Source organism: Gracilinanus agilis, chromosome 1 (assembly GCF_016433145.1).
Source record: "Gracilinanus agilis isolate LMUSP501 chromosome 1, AgileGrace, whole genome shotgun sequence".
Lineage (NCBI taxonomy): Eukaryota > Metazoa > Chordata > Mammalia > Didelphimorphia > Didelphidae > Gracilinanus > Gracilinanus agilis.
The window spans coordinates 98512692-98536923 of NC_058130.1; the positions used below are offsets into that span (position 1 = coordinate 98512692).

General features: G+C 38.9%; 1 protein-coding gene across 6 annotated transcripts in view; it reads right to left on the minus strand.

Annotated features, from left to right (window-relative positions):
- MAP4 (microtubule associated protein 4) overlaps positions 1-24232 on the minus strand; it is a 248111-nt gene that overhangs the window by 138991 nt on the left and 84888 nt on the right. For all 6 annotated transcript variants that reach the window (XM_044683131.1, XM_044683185.1, XM_044683249.1 and 3 more), the window contains exon 3: positions 14358-14611. In XM_044683131.1, the coding sequence (XP_044539066.1) occupies positions 14358-14592 (235 nt within the window). In that variant the 5' untranslated portion in view covers positions 14593-14611. The remainder of the gene's footprint in view (positions 1-14357; positions 14612-24232) is intronic.

Here is a 24232-nt window from a genome sequence, read left to right on the forward strand (position 1 = left end):
ATTTGGAATATGAAATTCAGAAGGGCAAGAGAATTGGGTCTACAACCAAGGATCACCTACCCATCAAAACTGACTATATATACTTCCAGGGGAAAAGTATGGGCATTTAACAAAATAGAGGATTTCCAAGTATTCCTAAAGAAAAGACCAAACTAACTAAATAGAAAATTTGGCATTGTGACAATTAGATTAAGTCTACACTGCTCATCTTTAGATTTAATCACCAAAGGTGAGATCATCTCCAATTTTGGGAGGTCCATAACCCAAGTGTGCTAAAGTGGGTGACGAATCAGAATCAACTGACTGCCCCCTAGGCAGTCCTAAGAGAAGCATCTGTTGTGTTTGGACACACAAACTAGGAGGGAGGCAAAGGAAGTGACGAATAAGTGACCCCTTTAAAAAAGACCTTAGTCAGCTGGGCTGAGCAGTTTTCTAGCCTTCCTGGTTCGTGCAGGTGTGCTGGCTGGGATATTGAGACCTTGGTGAAACTGCTCTTAATATCTTCTTTGGAAGTCCACCTGGTAAGTTTAAAGACTGAATCTTCCTGAACTTCTCTTAGGGAACTTCCCTTTAATAGAGCCTCTGTGACTGAAGCTTTTACTTCATTCACCTCCGCCCCACCCCGGCCCTCGGGGCCCTTTCCCTCTGACTCTTGGCTTGGGTTAATTAGATCTACTTGGATTAATTAGAGCAGTGTTTCCCAAACTTTTTTGGCCTACCACCCCCTTTCCAGAAAAAATATTACTTAGTGCCCCCTGTCACATACTATCACCGTCCCCTTAAAGTTATTCACTGCCCCCCAAATGGATCTGTGGCCATCACCTCTCCCTGGATCTCTGCAGCACCCACCAGGGGGCAGTGGCACACACTTTGGGAATCACTGAATTAGAGGATCATAGTAATTTATCTGTGTTAAGATTCTTATTTCCTTATTTCGGCTACCTCTTCTCAATTGTAAATAAATTTCCATAAAAGTCAATTTTGACTTGAGGTTATTCCTTAATTGAGGATTTTTCCCCTGGTCACCACCTTTTAATATATTCAATCCAAAACCCTTTTTTCCCATTACAATGTCCAAATCCAAAATTCAAGAGAAACATGAAATGGTAAACAAGAAAGGGGGGGGGGCGCGGGGGGGCCCGCGGGTGGCAAGGATTTTTTTTAAAGGCTTCAGTAAGGTGAAATTTTTTATATCCCTATAGAAAAAGGATATTTTTAACTCTCAAAAACTGATTTTACAATCATAGTAGATAGAAGAATTATTCAAATACAGAGGTTGGGGTACTAAGTGGTTTAAGATGATATGTAAAAAAGGGGGGCGGGAATAGGCAATGACACCAAGAGATACTTGAAGGAAGAAGAAAAATAAGATAAATTATACCACATAAAGAGGCGAATGGAAGGAGGAGGGAAGAATACTATTATAAGAAGGAGAAGAGAGTGGTAATAGGTAATAATTAAACCTTGCTCTCAATGGGATCAATTCTGAAAGGGAAGAGCAGCTAAATCCATTGGGGTATAGAATTCTATCTTACCCTAACTGGGAAGTTGAGAGGGAAAAACTAAGGTGGGGAGAGAAGCAGGGAGTATCAAAAGCAAGGGAAAAGGAGGGGAAACGGAATTTAATAGACCTTAAAGAACAATAAGAGGGGAATAAGAAGGGAGGGGGTGGGAAGGAGAGTAAAATAAGAGTGAGGAATAGGGGGACTGACTGATTAAAAGCATAACAGTGGTGTCGAAGTAAATAGTGAAAGAAGAAAGGGTAAGACTAGAGAAGGAAATCAAAATGATGGGGAATATACAGGTGAAAATCATAACTCTGAATGTGAATGGGATGAACTCACCCATAAAATAGAAGCAGAGAGCAGAATGGATTAGAAACCAAAATCCTACCATATATTGTCTACAAGAAATACACATGAGGCAGGAAGACACACATAGTGTAAAGGTAAGAGGATGGAACAAAATTCATTAGGCATCAACTGAGAAAAAGAAGGCAGGAGTAGCAATCATGATATCTGACAAAGCCAAAGTAAAAATAGATCTGATTAAAAGAGATAGGGAAGATAATTACATTCTGATAAAAGACAGTATAGACAATGAAGAAATAGCAGTACTCAACATGTATGCACCGAATGATATAGCATCCAGATTTTTAAAGGAGAAACTATTGAATCTTAAGGAGGAAATAGATAGTAAAACTATACTAGTAGAGACCTGAACCTCCCTCTATCAGATCTAGATTAATCAAACCAAAAAAACAAATAAGAGATAAGAGATATGAATGAAATCCTAGAAAATTGAGTTAATAGACATATGGAGAAAAATAAATAGGGACAAAAAAGGAATACACTTTCTTCTCAGCAGCATATGGTACATTTACGAAGACTGATCATGTACTAAGGCATTAAAATATTGTAAACAAATACAAAAAAGCAGAAATAATAAATAACACAACTTTTTCAGATCATAATGCAAATAAAAATTATAATTAGTAAGGGAACATGGAGATGCAAATAAAAATCAATTGGAAATTAAATAATATGATTCTCCAAAATTGCTTGGTTAAAGAACAAATCATAAAAATAAAAATAATAATAATAATATCAAAACCTATGGGGTGCAGCCAAAACAGTACTCCGGGGGAAATTTATATCCCTGAATGCATATACCAACAAATCAGAGAGGGAAGAGTTCAATGAAGTGGGCATGTAAATTTAAAAAATTGAAAGATAACAAATTAAAAACTGTGGTATCTGTTAGTGATAGAATACTATTGTGCTAAAAGGAATAATGAACTGGAGGAATTCCATGTGAACTGGAAAAACCTCTAGGAAGTGATACAGAGAATGAAAGGAGCAGAACCAGGAGAACATTGTACACAAAGACACAATCTTTGTGGCACACTGTGGCACAATCGAATTTAATAGACTACTAGCAGCAATGCAATGAACTAGAATAATTCTGAGGGACTTATGAGAAAGAAAGCTATCCACATCCAGAGAAAGTGTGGAAGTAGAAACACAGAAGAAAAACATGATTGATCACATGGTTCAATGGGGATATGATTGGGGATGTAGACTCTAAACAAACACTCGATTGCAAATATTAATAATATGGAAATGGGTTTTGATCATGACACATGTAAAACCCAGTGGAATTGTTCATTGGCTATGGGAGGTGGGAGGGGGGGGGGAGGGAAAGAACATGAATCATGTAACCATGGAAAAATACTCTAAATTAATTAATTAAATAAAGAAAACTTTTTGAAAAGAACAGATGAGGAGTATCTGAATCTCAGACACTTCCTACCTGTGTGACCCTGGGCAAGTCCCTTACTTAACACCCCCGCTGCCTAGCCTTTACTACTCTTCTGCCTTGGAAACAACACTTAGCACTGATTCTAAGATGGAAAGAAAGGGTTTTTGAAAAAAGAAATCATCAATCAAGCATTTATTAAGCACCAACTATATGTCAGGCACTGTAGTAGGTGCCAAAGATACTAAGACAAAGATTTTAAAAAAACAAACAACTTCACTGAAGGAGTGCATGATTTTTTTTGTTGTGTGGTGGAGAGGAATAGCAGCTAGAAGAATCAGGAAAGACATTATATAGGAGATCAAATTTGAATTGAAATTGGAGGGAAAGAGGAAGTATAATCCAGATTTGGAGTAAAGATTGTAGAAAGGCACAAAAATAAAAGAAAAAAAGGAAGATTACAACAAGAGAATCATATAAATAAATTACAAAACACTTTAAGGAAATAAAAACCTACTTAAGATGAATATTAACTGCACATGGATAAGCAGAACCAATATAATGAAAACAAACTGAATTTACTTATTCAGAGCATACCAAACAAATCACCAAAGGAATATGTTATAGAACTAACAAAAATAACAACAATATATATCTGGAAAAACAAAAGGTCAAGAATACCAAGGAAAATAATTTAAAAAGTAAAAAGGAAGGGGACCTAGCCTAGCAATATCAGATCACAAACTGATAGGCAAAGCAGGAATCATCAAAACAATCTATTGATTGGTTAACTGGTTAAAAGAGAAAGAGGTCCATCCACAGAACAGGTTAGATATATAACACACAGAGGAAATTAGCCTAGTAGTCCACTAACATGTGATAAACACAAAGAACCAAGCTACTTTAGTAAGGGCTCACTTTTCCATAAATACAGCTAAGAAAACTGGAAAGCAGTCTGTCAAAAATCAGAGTTGGATCGACATAGGATTCGAAATGGAAATATGATCTAGATATAGGAGGTTACATGGCAAGCAAACAAAAGAAAGAAGGAAGATGCATGGGGAAAGGGTTCACAACCAATCAGGGGATGGAGAGGATCACACACAAACAAAACAAATATACTTCAAATTTAAAAGAGAAACAGGTCTGATGCAGAGCGAAAGGAGCAGAGCCAGAAGAACACTGTACACAGAGACTGATATACTGTGGTAAAATCGAATGTAATGGACTTCTGTACCAGCAACAATGCAGTGACACAAGACAGCTCTGAGGGATTTATAGTAAAGATGCTACCCAAATTCAGAGGAAGGACTGCAGGAGAGGAAACATAGAAGATAAACAACTGCTTGAACCCATGGGTTGGGGTGGACATGATTGGGGATGTGGACTCGAAACTACCACACCAATCCAACTATCAACAATTTGGAAATAGGTCTTGATTGATGACACATGTAACAACCAGTGGAAATGCGCGTCGACCATGGGTGGGGGGAGAGTGGGGGGTGAAGGGGAAAGTAGGGGCATGAAGTATGTAAACATGTTAAAAATGAATATTAAAAAATGTTTAAAAAAAAGACACTGGAATAAAATTCACTGGAAAATTAAAAAAAAAAGAGAGAGAGAGAGAAACAGGTAATGGTGGGAGGGGAGGACCGTGTGGATATCTACAATACAATTCTCTAACTGTATTGTAATAAAGAGAATCTAAGATGAATCAGTGAATTAGGATCATGAGATTAAAGGGAGGGTCATTGGAAAATCAGCTACTCTTTCATTTCATAGTACAAGATTATGTGAGCTGGTAAATTCAATGACTTGACCAAGATCTGGGGGTCAGGATTGTACTTGATGAGCTCTAGAAATATGCGGAATCCTCAAGTTAGGCAGGAAATAAAGAAACATCTTTTTTTTTTTTTTTTTTTTTTTAAACACAAAGACAACCACTCAGCAAAGACAGACTCCGCAGATGATATCATCTCAAGAATACCAGTACTGGGGCAGCCAGGTAGCACAGTGGTAGAGCTCTGAGCCAGGAAACGGGAAGTACTAGATTCAAATCTGGCATCAAACACTTGTACCTGATCTAACCCAGGGCAAGTCACTTACCCCAATTGCCTAGCCTCTTTACCACTCTTTACCACTCTTCTGCCTTGGTGTCAATTCTAAGATAGAAGGTGAGGGTTAAAAAAAACAAAACAAAACAAAACAAAAAACAAGTACCAGTATTATTTCAAAGATAAACATTTTGGCTTTGTAATATTCAATTCAATAATCACTTATTAAATTTTTATGTGCAAGGAAATGGGGATAAGACAAAAACAAAATACTTAATATTTCCTTTACCTCAAAGAGTTTACCTTCAACTGGGGAGGGACAAAACATACACAAGCATGCCATTTAAGAAGTAAAAATAATTGATGAAGGGAAGGAGCACTAAAAAAATGAAAGGTCTAAGAAATGCATCATGGAGAAGGTGGTACGTGAATTGAGCTCAGAGGACGTGAAGGGTTATATAGGAGGGAAGGCAAAGGGCAATACCAGGCAGGCAAAACGAGTTGTGCAAAGATACTGAGGTCGGAAAGGGAATAGCGTGTGCAAAAAATAAAAAGAAAACCGGATTTTCTAATTGTATTTGTAGCAGTTAGCACCAGGCTTCATACACAGTAAGCATTTAACCATCCAGTTATGAAGCGCCTTCAATAGGCTGGGACTGATCTCGATGCCCTTCCTGGTCCTCCTCAATGCTCGTGTCTCACCACTGCCATGATTCCCACTTGACTGTTCAGGGTACGTCCATAGCCACGTATATGGCTGTGTGTGTGCTGCCTCTCCTGTCAGCCCAGGAGGTCCTGGAGCAGAATGGTTTGTGCCTTTCTTTCCACCTCAGCCCTGAGCACCGTACCTGAAACCCAGGAGGTGCTTAATAAGTGCTATTTCATCAACTAATAATGCAGGGATGACATCATACACACAACTGCTGATCTCATGAAGCTTACAATCTAGGAAAAAGCTAAGCCACGTCCCTCTCTGGAGGAATGTGAGTCAGAGGAGGCAGAACATTACATGAGCCCAGACTGACATGACAAAGTGCTATGCCAGCTCCAAGGGGGAAGGATATTCCCAACAGGACAAATGAGAGGTGGCTTTTATTCCTGGAAGAAGCAGCCTCGGAGCCAAGCTTGAGCAGACAGGCAAGGAGAGGAGGGAACACATTGCAGCTATAAAGATGAGGACAGTCAAGGTGCAGAGGCAGGAAAGCCCAGGGGTGCTGGATAGGAGCTGAGCTGAAGCGTGGAGACAAGAATAGCAATGAGGCTGGGGTGGGAGTGCGGAAGGGAAGATGCCAGATTTTCGAGGACCTTAAATGTCAGACAAAGGGTAAATAAAATATGAACTTTACTCAATAGGGAACAACGGAAGTCTTTGGAACAGAGGCATAATGTGACCACATGGAAACAGAAGGTATAATCAAGTGCTCCCAAAGCCTGAGGCAGGGGCTCTTCTGAGTCACTGCTGAGCGAAAAATAAATCTGAGATACCAAACACTGCTTAGTCACTACCTCTGGGGAATCATTCTTTTAAAAAGAAAGTTGCTTCTTAGTGGCTTTTTCCTCCTCACTGGCTCCAACAAAAAATAATGTTGTTCAGTCATTTCAGTTGTGTTCAACTCTTCGTGGCCCCACTGAGGGTTTTCTTGGCAAAGATACTGCAGTAGGGGCCACTAGGGAGGGCCTGGCCTAGAGACAAGAGGACCTGGGTTCAAAACTGACCTGTATGATCCTGGGCAAGTCACTTAATCCCATTTGCTTAGTCTTTACCATTCTTCTGCCTTGGAACTCACTGTTAGTATTAATTCTAAGGCAGAAGGTGAATCTTCCTGACTTCAGATCTGGCACTCTATCCACTGAGCCACCTTACCAGCCCCTAATCAAGAAAAACATTCCAGGTTTAAAGAGAAAGAAAAAAGCAATAAAAACAGACAGAAAGATAGACAAATAGGAAGAGTAATATATCAAGTAATATGAAAAAGTCACAAACATAATTCACTTCAGAATCTATTATGGAGTCTCCAAAGAAAAATTGCCAAGAGAACAAACCAGTTGGGACAAGGGGACAGTTAAAATATATTTTATTGATTTCAGCCAACAGCTTTCCTCATAAAATCCTATGAAAAAGATCTATTATGATATCATAAAGTAACTAGATTTCAAACTGAGACTGGAATCATCCTCAGCTTCATCTCATTTCTACTGTATTGAACAAATTTGAGTCTTCTATTTCATTTTTTTTTTTGCTCTCTGCCTAAAAATCCAGCACCTTTGTGAACTCCTTGCTTTCCCTTGTATACTGTATCAACAGAAAAAAAGTTCTCATGAAATGCAATTATTAATGCTGCTTTTTCTCTTTTTCATTTAAAGTAATTGGTTCACAAGGCAGAAAATGCTTCTAACTGGAAGTGAGAAAATGGTTATTTACCATCTCTCCCCACCTCACCCCACCAAAAAAATTTCTCTAAATCCACAGTGTAGAGATCTACATTTATTACCATTTCAGTTATTAAAAATCCATAATACAGTTGGTGGGTCTCTCTTTTGTTCATCTATATTAACACAAATGATTACCATTTGGTTCAAGTAATTATAAACCACTGAAATCACAAATCTCTCAATTAAGTAAAACTATTTCCCTTCATTTAGAAGGTGAATCTAAATAGCTCTGATGACTTCTAATGTCCCCACCAATTTGAAATCCTATCTTGCCAGTTCTCCATTAATGTAAGGGGACCCTCCACAGATCTCCTGCTCAGTTGAGGGATTGAATTTCCACAATTCAAATTTCTGAAAAGCTGCCTGTAATACTAAATGGTTTTCCTTAGAGGAATTAAGATGTTCACAGACAAGGTCTCTCAATCTTTAGAAATCAAAACTATCCAAATGTCTTATATAATTTTGTCTCTTCTATCTCTACCTACAGGACTTACACACTTTTAAGTTAAGGCCATATCAAAATAGCATGGCATAGTAGAAAGGGTCCTGAGATCAAAGTTAGAGATACCCCGACTACCGCTCCCCCAAACACACACAAACTCATATTTTCTGGCTGTGATAATCCTGTTTGGTTCAAAGGATCTTGTGTGACTCAAGTCTTAATACTTGTAATACTTCACAGAAATGGTTTGTTAGCATTAGAGTACCAATGAAATGGGACTACTATTGCTATCATTCAATAATCAATAAGCACTGATTAAGGTCTTACTATTACATGACACTGTGCGACACACCAGTGTTAAAAAAATGCTGAGTCTATCCATGCCCTTTCCATTTTAATATGGGAGGGGGGCTCAACATGTAGACATTTATCAACGTAGAGCAGCATGATCTGGTGGGGAAAGGACTAGAGAGGGAAGTGGAACATCTGGAATTTGGGGGCCTCTCCTATGGCACATTTTAGCTTAGTCTCTGGGCAACAGGTGGTATGATGAATAAAGAGTTGGGCCTAGAGTCAGAAAGAGCTGAGATGAAATCAAGTCTCAACTACTTACTAGTTGTGTGACCCTGGGCAGGTTTTAACCAGCCTGCCTCAACTTCTTCAAGTGGAAAATGGAAATAATCTAGCACCTACCTCACTGGATTGTTATGAAAATCAAATCAAATGAGATCATATATATATAAAACACTCAGCACAGGGGCTGGCACATGGTAGATGCTTAATAAATGCTTGTTTCCTTCCCTACCCCATGCCAAGTTCGAATGAACCTAGAAGAGAGATTCCCCATTGTATTTACATATTGGTATTCATAAAGTAAGCATATAGAATTTGGGGGGCCAGGGGAGGGAAAGAAGATAAAGCTGGAGGGAGAGAAGGTGAAAGGGAGAAAAAGGGGAAGGAGGCAAAGAAAAAAGAAAAAAATAAAGAGAGAAAAGCTTTTACCTATGCTTGAGTTCTCCAATATGTAAAATGAGGATAAAGTTACTACTTTTATCATTTTAAATTTTGCTATTTTGATAAATGAATGCTCCCTAACACAATATTCTTTAACTCGTCAACATTAGAGGCTAATTTGACATTTTCTAACAACATCAAATATGCCAAAAGCTAAATACGGCTTGTTCAGCCTTTTTCAAGATGATCAACTTTTAAAAGTTGCTGAAAAGGCGCAGTGACAGAGCCTGAGTGTGAAGGCCTCTCAGTGTCAAACTAGAGTTTCTAAGACTTCTCCTAAAACATGGAGCAACTGAAGATTACTAAGCAAGGGAATGACATGGTTGGATGCCTTAGGAATGTCAAATGTTAGGAGTATCAAATATGGAAAATGGATTAAAGAAGAATGGATCTGCAAAAAGCAGCTAGGTTGGTTAAGTGGATAGTTAGGCCTGGAATTAGGGGACCTGGGTTCAAATTCGGCCCCAGACACTTCCTAGCTGTGTGAACCTGGCAAGTTGCTTAACCACAATTGTTTAGCCTTTACCACTCTTCTGCCTTGCAAATAATAATAGTATCAATTCTAAGACAAAAAGTAAGAGTTTAAATTTTTTTAAAAGAATGCATTTGCCAGTGAGGAAACAAATTAACAATCTACAGTAAGAGTAAGTGTGAAAGGTGATGAGAAACTGAACAAGGTAGCAACTATGGGTAGAAAAAGGTAGAATGAATTCAAGAGATTCCAAGCAGAAAGAATTGACGATCCCTTGCAAATGATTGGCTATGAAAAGGGAGAGAGTAAAAAAACCAAAGTGAGGCCAAAGTTACAGACCTGAGTGACTAGAAAGAATAATGCCCTCAATACAAATAAAGAAGTTAGAGAATGGGGTGGCATTTGAAGAGGAAGATTATGAACTCTTTACACAAGAAGTTGAGTTTAATATGTTTATAAGATATAGATGTGGATATATCAAGTATATTGTTGGTAATATGGAACTGGTGGACAGTAGTAGTAAAGAACTGGAAATTAAATGCCTATCAATTGGAGAATGGTTCAACAAATTATGGTAGAAGAATGCAATACTACTGTGCCATATGAAATTATAGAAGAAATGGTTCCATTGCAAACTGGTAAGAGTGAATATAGAATAAAAGCAGAACAAAGAGAATAATTTATACAATGATAACACACAATAATAAACCAAATAAATATAAATAAGTAAATGAATGAACAACTAAATAAATGTGAAAATAAAATAAAAAGAATAATAACTCTGAAAAGTCTTAACTAACACAATAAGAAACTATAATTCCAGCCAGAGAGGTGATGGACTCAGGGTAGAAAATAAGTTTAAATGTTTGTAAAATACCTAAAAGAATAAATTTGGTTGGTAAGCAAGAATGGCACTGGTCAGAAACGTTACATAACTTTAATTATGAGGGCCTGAAAGTAAATAAATCAATGTACTTTTTATCCTTAAGTATATTTATAAAGCCACCAGTAAAAGAAAGTCTTTAAGATAAAGAGGGTTTCAGATGGATTGATTAAGCCCAAGAAAAAAGTAAACATTATCAAGCAAGATCCAGCTTATAGCCAAAGATATTCATGACCTTTCTAATTGAATGATTTTCTTGGTTCTTTTTTCATGAAATCAAAGGAGCCTCAGATAAACATGCAGCCATAAGATTAATGTATATGTTTTAAAAACAACTTATTCTTGGAAAGAAAATATGCTATTAGATTTGGAGTCAAACCCAGGGTCTGAATCCCTTATTTGCCACAGGTGTGCCTCTGTATAAGCCAGAATTTCTCTCTACCTCAGTTTTCTCATTAAATGGGGATAATTATACTGGTAGCACATGCCTCAGAGGTTGTGAGGCTCAAATGAAATGTCTATCAAGTACTTTGCAAATGGAAAGTATTGCAGAAGTACCTTTTATTATCATTCTCTGAGATATAAGAAGATTCAAATTTGGTTTTGACTGAAAACAATGGAAAAGGCTTTCAGAAAGATTGTGAACTATGTTGGCTGGTAGCTAATAGAAATGATTGTGTGCACTAAGTTTCCTATGGAGATAAAGGTTTCTCTTTGGAAATGTCTGGGAAAATAACCAACGTATTACACTTAAATTAAGCTTGAGAGCAAAGCTTTGAATTTATTCAATCAGACTAGAACCAACACTACCCTCTGGTGGACACTTGTTTAATGATACCTCTTAGTAAAGTTAACCAGCTATAAAAGCATGGAGAAGTGAAGGGAAATGGGATATTGGTAACTGTTTCGATTACTATTAATTTCCTAATTATAGACATTATGTCCTGGGGAAAGAAAAATATATAATTCTACATGCTGCACCCAAGGCCGTTTTATGAAATCCATCCAAAACTCAAATTAAGAGGAATAGATTGATAACTTTACAAAATATCAGAGACTCAGGTATTTACAAAGTTAATTATGTACATCCAAGGGAACTGATAAAAATCTTAACCGTAAAGGTTCCTTTTAATCACATGTCATATTGTACCAAAGCACAATTCATTCTCCAATTATCTCCCTCTCTTTCTAGCCCATTTATAAGGAACCCAACAGCATATAAAACTGTATATATAGATAACCAGAGAATAGATATACAAAGTCATCCTCCACTCCCCCAATTCTCCCTCCCAACACCCCTTTTCCAACCTTTAATGCTAAGTCACTAGAGTATAACAACTTTATGCAGGCACCTAGTATTTTGGACTCAATCTTACCTAAAATGACAGTTGTTCATTTCATTTTACCATTAAAACTAAAAAAAACTAAAAAGAAGTTTTTAGCCCTAAACTGTCCTCACAATGGTACAGTGACAAATATCAACTTTCTTCAAATATCTATAAACTACTATCACTTCCCCTTCTCCGCCCTGAACTTAGGTTCTTCTTCTTTTTAAGCAAGAATTTAGTCAAAAAAGAAGCCAGGGCTTCCAATCCTCATATATATGGGATGGCCCAGGAAGTACATTGGTTCACTCCCGCTGAACCTTTCAAAAGAGGTTCCTCTGAGATCTAATGAGCAAAGTATCAGAGGAACCCTGCTAGGTCCAATTTGGGAACTAGAGATATAGGAGAGATTTTAGTACAGAGAGATGATTTGAACCCAGTTGAAAGATTATATCGAAAGAGTAATTATGAATGGTGCCAACCTAAAAGCATCCTTTCTTATTTATACATGTTAATTGAAGGAAGAAGAAGAAACACAGAAAAGTCTAAGGGAAACTTTAAGAAAACAAACCCTTGGACAAAAATACTTGGGGAGAAATACAGACAGTGCTGAGAGCACCTGAGAGAAAGCAGCCCTCAGAGGGAAAAATACTTAAATAAGACAAAAGAAAGTATTTTATTTCTCAGCAGATAATTTAAATACAATTATTAAAAGAACTTAGAAGTAGATACCTGAAAAACCCTGGGAATGAGCACTTTTTGTTCCCTATGAGGGCCAGCTCTTTGTGGTAGTTAACAGAAAGGTCATTTTTGGTTTCTTGCCCAAAGATAGAAGGGAGTTAGTTCTTTGAAATCAAACAGAAATCCTAGATGCAGACAAAAGTCTCAAAGTAGTTGCCAGATGAAGAAATGGGAAGGTGACAAGCCCAGCAAAGACTGAAGAAACAGAGCAGGACCTGAAATGGCCTCTTGCTGCTTGAAAATAGCCCAGGCCAGGCCAGCTTTTTCACAGAAAAAGCAGCCAAAATGAGAACAGAAAGAAGCACCTGCTCAGCACCTCTACTGACTATTCATCATCTCTGGGAGCTGACTAGAGGAAGACAAGTTTTGGGTCACAGCGGAGGGGAGAAAGAAGAATCCACCATGACTTAACAAAGCTGGCTGGGGAAAGGAGAAGATTCCCTGCCTTGTCCTTTACTACCACCTCCAACTAGAAATGGGGGGAACCCCTAAGGGGCTTGTCTGCTGTGTCTTTTCCAGCCACGTATGGCTTCAGATGAAGAAACATTTCAGAGCACATTTGCGACAACGATGTATAGCTCTGCAGGTGCCAGTCTTAGAACTGCTCCTCCTAGAAGAGTCGACATGGTCTTAATGGCCAGCAGCCAGGCAACAAGTAGCTCTGGCCATCAGGTGACTTGTGGTACAGACTGTTCCCTAAGGAGACCAAGAACATTGAGACCAGGCCAGAATCATGAGCTGCCCTGACCACATGGCTTTCCCTACACATGTGCTAGATTTCTATAAAGGTTGTGTCCAGCTCCACACACAGACACAATGTGCCTTGGTGGGAGAGTGTAACCCCCATGGAACTGAAAGGGAAGAAACTGCTCTCTACCTTAGGAAGGCCCAGATAAACGTGGTAGAGTGCATAAGAAATGGTAGTCCTGTCCTTGCCAATTAGGACCAAATGAAATGCAAGCTTCATTTCCTTTTCTTCCTCCTTTGACAATAGTCATAGTACAGACAACTCCATACACAACTCAAAAAGGCACGGCTCAGTATTTGCTGCTGAAGAATTCGATTCTTTTCTTGAAGGAAATATTTACGTGGGTCTGGTTTCATTTTCAAGTTCCAAGCGTTTCTCCATTAAAGAAAGGAGATTTGTGGTACACAGAACAAAGATGCATATTTGAAGGCAAGAGACCTTTCTTAAAGGGACATTAATACTCCATTGTTCTAAGCCTACTCTCACACTGCAAAAGGGAATAACAAATGACGTCTGTGTTTGAGAATAAAATGGATCTCTACATAGGCATGGAATTTCAGGATTCAAATTTTATAATATGACGAGCTCTAAAAAAGAGTGATAGCAGACTTTTTTTAAAACTATGTGCTGAAAACAGTTATTTCAGCATTTCTGTCTGCTCCCTAGAGAAATATGTTTTAAACTAAAGTGCCATCAAAAGTAAACCTACTATTACATAGTAAAATCACTACCTACAAAAAGTTCCTACTCTTATGGAGGATAAATGAAGGAGAATTCTCTAAGTTTAAATGCTGACTCAAAGAGAAAGGACCCTTAGTTATATAGATAAGTCAATTTGAACACAGAGGAATAAAATCCCTTACTTCCAACTCAAAAAAAGTATTCACAACTTCCATTATGATAACCAAAAAACAGGGTTTACTAAATATCAGACTACCAAAGGTTTGCAAAGGGACCACTTGCCTTTTAAAAAAAAAAACAACTTACTTTCAACCTGACCACCATCCAAATGAGGTTTGCTCTTTGACTCTGGGTTCCCAGTTTTATCATCATCATCCAGTAGGGGAATGTAGTCTGTTTTGCTCACAGTTTCTCCCACCACGTCATCATATGGTTCTGCTTCTAGTGTGCTCATGAAATCTCGTTTTATCTCTTCCTCAATTTGGGGTGGTGTTTCAGTTAAAGCATCTTCCAGGCTGAGGCTATTGTCAAAATCAGCCATTCTTCAACACTGAATCTGCCTGTGTGAGAAGGAAACAAAAGGAGGTGGTGCATTTCATTAAAAAGTCCAATTAGTGACTATCAACACACTTAGAAATAAATAATTTTATCCCTGGAAAGAGCTTGAAATATCATGTAGTCTTATGTCTCTGATTTTGTAGATAACCTCACTAAAATAACAAAAATAATAGCATTTATATATCACTTTAAGGTTTGGAAAGAATTTTACATGTTATTCATTTGAGGTTTGGAAAGAATTTTACGTTATTCATTTGATTCTCACAATAATCTTGGAGGTATAAGACAATGACTTGGAGGTATCAGACAAAAAGACTACATATTTATATTAATGTGGCTATACAATCATGGTAGTCTAATGCAGAGGTGTTGAATACACAACTTCAAGGCAGCATTCTGGAGTATGACAGTAAATCAGCTTAATATGGAACTAGAAAATGTTTAACAAAATAAACAAAAATACAATAAAACATAGATAATGTTAATTTGTGGTTTTCTAAGTCATTGGGCAGGCTGCAGATATCTGGTTTTATTTTAACTTGACAATATTGATTTAAAGTGTTAGTATGAATTCTGATCAGTCATTTGTAGTAGAAAGAACATGGAACTTGAAGTCATATCACCCGGGTCCAAATCTTAACTCTGCTACTTACTGCCTGTTGTGGAAATGTAACACCAGGCTGTAACCTCTATTTTTTGGTCCCCCAAAACTACCTTAAAATTGGATTTTAAGGCAAAGGATCTTACTTCTGAACCTCTGAACCCTATCTGTCAAGTGATGGGTGGAGTCCTCCCTTCTGTGCTGTGTGGTAACTCCTGGCATCCTGAGGTCTGAGGTCAGAGTCCTCCAAATCAGAAGGACTCGGGAAAGGGACGGCACAAGGAGCCTAAATTGAAGTCGCAGAAGGAAGTAGGTCTCTCTTGCCTCAGAATCACAGACGGAGGATGTCGCTAAGTAAATGCTGGTGTGCCCACAGGGGAGCTGAGCAGCTGGCACTGGACACAGCTGGCTGAGGGAGGAGGCTGCCAAGGGAACAGTGGGCCACAAGTGACTTGTGCCTCTTCTTTCTCTGGCTCACTTTTTATTATTTAATAAATTCAGATAGAGTCTCCAGAAAACTGTAATCATGACACTCTATGACTGTGGGCAAGTCACCTAAACTCTGTGAGCCTCAGCTTCCTCCTCTCTAAGACAGAGGACCAGACCGAAGGGTCCTTTATGGTCCTAACTGTAGATGTATCCTGAAGCTCTGTCTCAGGCCCTCTCCCATTCTCTCTCGACACTTTTTTTCTCAGTGACCTCCCGTGAGTTCAATGTCACTTCTGGAAAAAGAACTCACAGATTTCTAGATCTAGACCTAATCTATAGCAAGTGGTCATCTCCTTCCTGAGATCTAGCCCCGCATCACTAAGTAATTACCCTATATTTCCAGTGAGATGATCCATAGGTGTCCAATACATAACCCAATTATTTTTACCCAATGGCATCCTTTTTGTGAATTTCCCCATTTCTGCCAAGCCACTACTCTCCTTCCATTTACCCAGGTCTGCCAGCTGAGCGTCATTCTAGACTCATTACCCCTCACCCCACATACCTAATTAGCTGACAAATCACCCTCCATTTCCCTCTACAGTATCTCTAACTTGTGCTCTCTTCTCATCACCCTGCACCAGGACTATTATAACTGCCTTCTCATTACCTTAGCTCCAATGCTGACCTCTCCCCAAATACATCAGTCCCCCCACCCCCCTACTCAATAAACTCCATTAGCTCTCTATCACCTCTAGGCTCATGGACCAAATACAAGCTCTTTTGTTTGGCATTTAAAACTTCTAAAAGCCGCTGCTTCCAGGCTAAATATATATATCACTCCTCTTTAAGCTCTCTTTGGTTCAGTCAAACTGGCCTTCTTGCTGTTCCTTCACACACACAACATTTAATTTCCCACGTCCATGTTTTTGCAGCTGTCCCCCATGCCTGGAATGCCCCTTCTTTCCCCCCTCTGACTATAGAATCCATAGCTTCCTTGAAGCCCATTTCAGGGTTAGCCCTTTTTATTTATTTTTTTTTTTGCCCTTACATTCTGTTTTAGAATCGGGCCAAAAAATTCCTTCCAAGTCAGAAGAGCAGTAATCAAAGCCACAGTTGGGAAGTGTCTGAAGCCAGATTTGAACCAAGGACCTCCCATCTCTAGTGGCTCTCTGTCCACAGAGCCACCTCACTGCCCCAAGTGCTATCTCTTAAATGATGCCTTTCCAGACCTTCCTTAGCTGCTAATGTGGACATATCACACACACACACACACACACACACACACACACAGTAAGCTTCCAAAAATCAGAGACCATTTCATTTTTGTCCTTGTGTTCTCAGAGGTGGGCACATAGTAGAGTGGTGCATAGTCGGCCCTTAATAGGGGATTATTTAATGGTATATCCCACTGATATATATATAATATACAACAAATTAAATTTATAGCAAATAAAATATGCATGTATTTTAGAGATTGGCATTAATTTTTTTCCTCATAAAAGTTACTTAAGTTTATCACAGTACAGCTATGGAGAAAAGGATCTGTTAAGAGAAATACTAAAAGATCTATTTAGATACAGGGCAAAAAACCTGAAATTCTTGTCTATACAGGTCACAACTAGATAACCTTAAATTACATAGTCATTCTCTTCATGTCCTGTCACTCGCACTGCCTTGTACCCCTCCTCCATACATACCCAAAGTGTGATGGATAGGTGGAGATATGTTTGTACTCATTAATGTGGCCTAGTAGATATTGGCCTCTAAACCAACAAGACCTGGATTCCATTTCTGTTTCTGACATTTAATTCATATAATTTCTCAGGAGCCTCACACAACTCCCTAAAATAATAAATTACAAACCAGTTGCCTATCTGCATCTCTGTAGGGAGGTTATTACTGTAATTACAGGTTTGGACCAAAAATAAACAAAAAAATCAACAATATGCTAGCTTCTAAAATTATCTAGTGGCTTCTCATTTTATATCCTCACCAGCTTACTTTCTTTCTCTCAGGCACATTTGAATGGATATTTTTTGCCTAAAAAATAGATATGGGTTGAAAAATGAGCCAAGATGAGGCAGCACTGATCCATGGGTCCCTTGATCTCTTCCCTTTCCGAATCCCCACAAATAGCATGACTTACTGTGCTGTAGTAAATCATAGGTCCTTTTCATTTCTCTTGTTATTTTTTTAACCTAAGTTCAAAGGATAAGGTTGCCCGGAAAACAAAATTAAAAGCTTTCCCCTGGTTCCCAGTGGACCCGACGCCCCAAAGCTTTTCTTATATAATACTTGTTGCAGTGAGGGAATAATAATAAACTTATAGGCTGAGAAGGCAGAGAGACAACAAAATACAATGGAGCCAGACAACAAAACATCATCTGTACACTCAGCGGACATTCAAACTGGTCCTTTGTTTTGAATGGCTGGGCAAAGCATTGTGCAGAGGAGTGGACATCATGCCTGCGGTATGAGAAAATCAACTGATGGATGAGGGTTTTGTCTTCTCTTGGCATAAGTGTTTCCTGGGGCCTTATCATGGGAAGGAAGGGAAACAGAAAAGCAAAAGAATCATACCTGCTACCCCAGGGGAGTCTGGTGAAATGGCAGGGTTCTCCCTGGAGAGGGAAGGACTGTCATTTATGGGCTCCCAGGACAGGATCGAGCCCTACACAGGAACTCAATGATCACCCAGTGCAGCGCCCTCATTTTGTGGATTAGGAATCAGAGGTCCAGAGAAATGAAGTGATTTACCCAAGACAGGGCAGGAGTGCAGGTGGCAATCTAACCCAATGGGAAGGGCCTGAAATGCCACCCCGGGGTGGGAAGGGCAGAGAGAAGCTGGAGGCGGGGGCTTCAGCACATGATTCTGCAGGAGTCAAAGCACAAGGGGAGGAAGGTCTGCCAGCGGCTATGTGCGAGGCAGAAGGAGATCCACAGGGACACGTTAGGAGGGAGGAATGCCCAAATTTCCCAGGAGACCAGCTGTGTGGGGCGCGTGTTAGTGAGGGCTCACGGATGGCCTGTAGGATTAGGAAAGTTGCCCCACATGGCGCTGCTACTCCAACTCCACACGGGTGGATAGAGATGCCGCGGGCCTTGCTCACGAAGAAGGGCTGCTGGAGGACCAGCGAAGTGCTTGGGAATGGCGGCAAGCCTTCCAAAGGGATTTGCTAAGTCCTTTTAATACAGAACTTCCAGAAAAATCGCTCCTCACATTTAAACAGTTCTGTAAGGTGTGTAAAGTGCTTGACGGTGACTCCATGCCCCAGCCTGCTTCTCCAGACTCAACACCCCCATCCCGTTAAGTGAGCCTCATGAGGAGCCCCATGATGCTGTCCCCCCAGAGACAGTCTTCCAGAATACAAATAAGCTCTTCAAGAGCAGAACCTGGTTTGTCTTGTTTCCACAGCGCTTAGCACCCGGGTGGCTCCTGGTAAGTGCTTACCAACAAATGCCTCTCATTCATTCATTCATTCATTCATTCATTCATTCATTCATTCATTCATTCTGCAAACTGTTTATATACTTACTGGGAAGGGATACTTCTCATTTCAAAAGAAATAAAAATGTAAGACAGTTGTTGAAAATGTTAAACAACCATGCAAGTTATTTTGATTATTTTAAGGCTTAAGATTTGACGAAAATGATTTCTTATATCATATTGACCAAAACGAATATTGCTGAGAAACATAACATTTTGGGGGTGGATATTTCTAAAGCACAGGTCAGGTCATTCCCTACGATCATAGAGTCAGTCATTCCTATGTCAACTCCAAAAGCTTCCTATTACCTCTAGGGTCAAAAAGAAATTCCCATGTTTGATATTTAAAACTCTCCACAATTTGTCTCCAATAAAGTTACTCTACTAACTTTTCTCTATAAAGATATTCCACTTCCTGTTTCTAACTCTTACCTTCCATCTTAGAATGAATACAAGGCATTGGTTCAAAGATAGAAGAGCAGTAAGAATTGGGCACCTGGGGTGAAGTGACTATGACTTGCCCAGGGTCACACAGCTAGGAAGTATCTGAGGGCAAATTTGAACGCTGAACCTCGCTCTCTATCCACTGAGCCACCAGGCTGCTCCCTTGCTGCCATAACCTCACTTTCCTTCCCAGTTCAGGTCACCTGTCCCCATCTACAGGAAGCTTTCCGTGATTTTATCCTGCACAGACAGAGCTCCTTCCACAGCACCAGCGGCACGACAGAAAACGCGGAGCAGAACACCAGGACCAGACAGTATTCTCCAAAGCATCCTCCGCTTTGAGCCTGGTCTGTCCATTCACAAGTTACCTGGGCGAGGGCAGGTCCAGATCATCCTCCTCCTCACAAAGGAAAGCCCAGTCAGAAGGAAGGAGGTCCGAAAGAGCACAGGGGAATTCCTGGGGGAAGAGGAGAGGGCAGGGGACAGACCAGAAACTTCCGCGGATCTCAGAAAGAAGAACACTAAGAGACCTTGCACAGAAGCGGGTAAATGGACAGGGAAAACGTTCATCAAAAAAAGGAAGGACGGCCTCCAGATCGAGTCCACAAGGACAGGCATCTTTGAATAAATACTGGGGGGAAACAAGGAAAGTGACCCCAACAGTGGATGAACGAGAGTGTTCTGGCACAGCAACCGAGAGAGCAAATGCTTGGCGGCAGGGTAAGAAGGGGCCAGCCAAGGTGCGGAAGGATAACTCCGGGGCTCCTGCCTGGGTTCTGCCCCGAGGGCGCAGGGAGTGGAATTCCAGGATGACGGGTGCCTGAGGATCCTGGGCCAGGAAATGAGGAGCCTGCATTTCTGTGATTCCGAACCAGGAACCAATAGGGATCCGTCGAGCTGATGGCAGTGGGTCCAGCATGCTCTATTGGATTTCCAAGCGGGCCACGACCATACATGTGTTGCTCAAAATGTATCTCAGATTAATATAAGAGAAATCAAGTGCTGTCCTGAATCAAATGAAAACTTCCAGCCCGAGCTGTTTCTGGAATAACACCCCCAATAAAGGTGCATAAGGGCTCAAAAAGATACAAGCTCTCAGCAGCCACCCCAAAATGAAAATTCCCATGAATATTACAGCAGAATTCAAAGCTCCCAGCTCAATGAAAACTGTAAACTACCAAAAAAGAAAGAATTCAAGTACTGTGGAGCTACGCCCAGATCAGACAAGATTTAGCAGCCACAGTGAAGATCTTGCAATATATACTATTCTAAAAGTCAAAAGAGACCAATACACTGTGGTAAAATAGAATGTAATGGACTTCTGTACCAGCAGCAATACAATGACCCAGGACAATTCTGAGGGATTTATGGTAAAGATGCTACCCACATTCAGAGGAAGGACTGCAGGAGAGGAAACACAGAAGAAAAACAACTGCTTGAACGCATGGGTTGAGGCGGACATGATTGGGGATGTAGACTCGAAACTACCACACCAATGTAACTACCAACAATTTGGAAATTGGTCTTGATCGATGACACATATTAAAACCAGTGGAAATGTGCATCAGCCATGGGAGGGGGGAGGGCAAGGGGTGAAGGGGAAAGTAGGAGCATGAATCATGTAACCATGTTAACTTTTCTACAAAATAAATATTAAATGTTAAAAAAAATAAAGGGCAAAAGATAGTTTTATAACCCATAATAGTCTACTCTATAAACTGAGCATTATGGTACAGTATGTGTGGGGAGAGAGAGAGACTGGCCTTTAATGAGGCCATTTCTGATTTAAAAAAAAAAAAAAAAGACAAGAGTTACACAGAAATTTTGAAATACAAAATTCAGCATCAAGAGAAACATAAAAAGATGAACAGTAAATCTTAAGGGACAAAACAAAGGCAAACTGTTTATATTTATAATATGATGAAAAGATATGTGTCCATTCAGATTACCATAATCATCAGGGATCAACAAACAGAGTTTATCTAATAAAACAGAGGGTCTAGGATGAGTTTTATTATATTGATGATTTAAAAGAAGAGTGGAAAAAGAAAAAGAAAAGGTATACACTAAGGGGACTAAAGGAGAGGAAGAGTGGAGGAATCTAACTCATATAATCCATGTGTACAAAAGGTGACAACTGGACTCACTGGAATTGCTATTGGCATCTAAATTCAATGAGAATAAATACATTCATAGACAGTTGGGTTTAGAAATATATTTACTCAAAAGGAAATGGAGGCAAGAGTGGGAGGGGTAAAGAGAAGAGTAGAAAAAAGAGAGGTAAAAATAATTAGGTGGATTAAGACCTGGATTCATTCTAAGAAAAGCAAACACTAAAAAAGATGGGTAACAAGTATTTGAAAAGAAAAGAAAGGATAAAACCTGTTACTGTACTCTGAGTAAGTGAAAAAGAAGAATGACGGGGAAATAGAAATGTACCATACCAAATCTGGAGCACTAGTGCTAAGTACACTCCTTTTCTTTTGCCCTTTTAATCTTTAAAAGAAAGGGTGGGAAAAAAAGAAAAGTAAAAGTAGAAGAGAACAAAACAGAGTGATTTTTCAATCATTTTTCAACTGTGTCCTCTTCTTGACCCCATTTGCCATTTTCTTGGCAAAGATACTAGAGGAGTTTGCTATTTAATTTTCCATCTCATTTTACAGTTGAAGAAACTAAGACAGAGGATTAAGTGACTTGCCCAGGTTCCTACAGCTAGTAAATATTTGAGGCCTGACCTGAACTCAAGAAGATGAATTTTCATGACTCTAGGCCCAACATTCTATCCTCTGTGACACCTAGCTGCCCCTAATACAGTGGAGAGAAACATGCAATTAAAAAAAAAATTTTATTAAATACTTTGCTAACCACCACCACAAAACATTTAAACAAATAAATAAAAAATTTACATGCAAAAACATAAATTCCATATTGTTTAGTTTGTTTAAAAATATGTAAATTATATATGTATGCAAATATAAACATCCTCTGCTTTTGAGTTCCCATTGGATTTGTTTTACTTGGATTTTTTTTTCTCTTGATTTTATGGCAATTTTTTTTAACATAATCATGGTATGTATTTTTCTTACTCTTTTCTTCTTTTTTTGCTTCTTCATATATTTCTCGTTTTCTTTATATTTCTAATAACATAATAAAATCAGTATTGTATTAGAATACAATAATATGATACTGTCAAGTATCACAATCTATTCAGCTATTTCTCTCGTACATTGCATTTGTATTTTTCCCAGTTATTTTGTCATAACGCACAAAGCTACCATGAATATTTTCATATACATAGCTTTTTACCCTCTCAATAATGAATATCCTTAGGCCTAACCTTAGAAATGGAATCTCTAGGTCAATGAACATGAACAGCTTTACAGCTCTTAATGTATATTTCCATCTTGTTTTCTTTTTACTCTAGTGATGTATTATTAGGCCTGTTTCTCCATGTTTTTATTACTTTAAGTAATTATTATTTTAGTTTAATTTAATCTGGTTCTCAGTTAACATAAATTACCGAGGCCACATTTTGCTAGACTGGTCCTTAGGCAGCTGAGACAATCTATTGCCAGGACCATACTCTTTCGAAAACAAGTCTTTCTAGCATGGTCATACCCAGAGGAACTTTTACTCCAATACCACAACTCCTCAGGGGTACAGGATTATCTCCATAGTATGATGAATGATGAAGTAAGACTTCTGTAGAATATTTATGCTTGGGGGCAGCTAGATGGCTCACTGGACTGAGAGCTAGGCCCAGAGACAGGAAATCTTGAGTTCAAAGCTGGTCTTACACCCTTTCTAGCTCTGTGACCCTGGGCAAGTCATTTAATCCCTATTAACCTACCCCTTACCACTCTTCTGCCTTGGACCCAATACACAATATTGATTCCAAGATGGAAGGCAAAGGTTTAAAAAACAAAACAAAACAAAACAAACAAACAAAAAAAGGGGGCAGCTGGGTAGCTCGGTAGATTGAAAGTCAGTCCTAGAGAAGGGAGGTCCTAGGTTCAAATCTGGCCTCAGACATTTCCCAGCTGTGTGACCCTGGGTAAGTCACTTGACCCCCATTGCCTACCCTTACCACTCTTCTGCCTTGGAGCCAATACATAGTATTGATTCCAAGACGGAAGGTAAGGGTTTAAAAAATAAAATAAAATAAAATAAAATAAATAAATAACTGTGCTCTCTAAGCCACTGTTCCACCAGAAATTGTGTTTGAGTAATCTGTATGTTTAGGCTACTACTAATGTCATGTAAGTATGTTGTGGCCCTCCAGATATCCATCTTATTTAATTTATATATGATTCTATTTGTCTCCTTAACTTTTCTCTTACTTAATTTTTTTGTTAAATTTATCTAGTTCTGAGAGGGAAAAATTAAAGTCTGTTGCTATTACTGTTTTGTTATCTATTTCCATCTGTCTCTCATTTAGTTTTTCCTTTAAAATTCACAAATAATGGTCATAAAATACACAATTAATGATTATAAAACTGTAAAAATAAATGGGACAAATTCACACATAAATGGAAGATCACAGATATAAAGAATTCAAAAATATGTTATTTACAACAAAAGCATTCATGCAGAATCAAAAGACAATAATAAAATTAATTATGCTTCAGCTTAAAAAAAGACTTAAGAACTCTGTTCAAT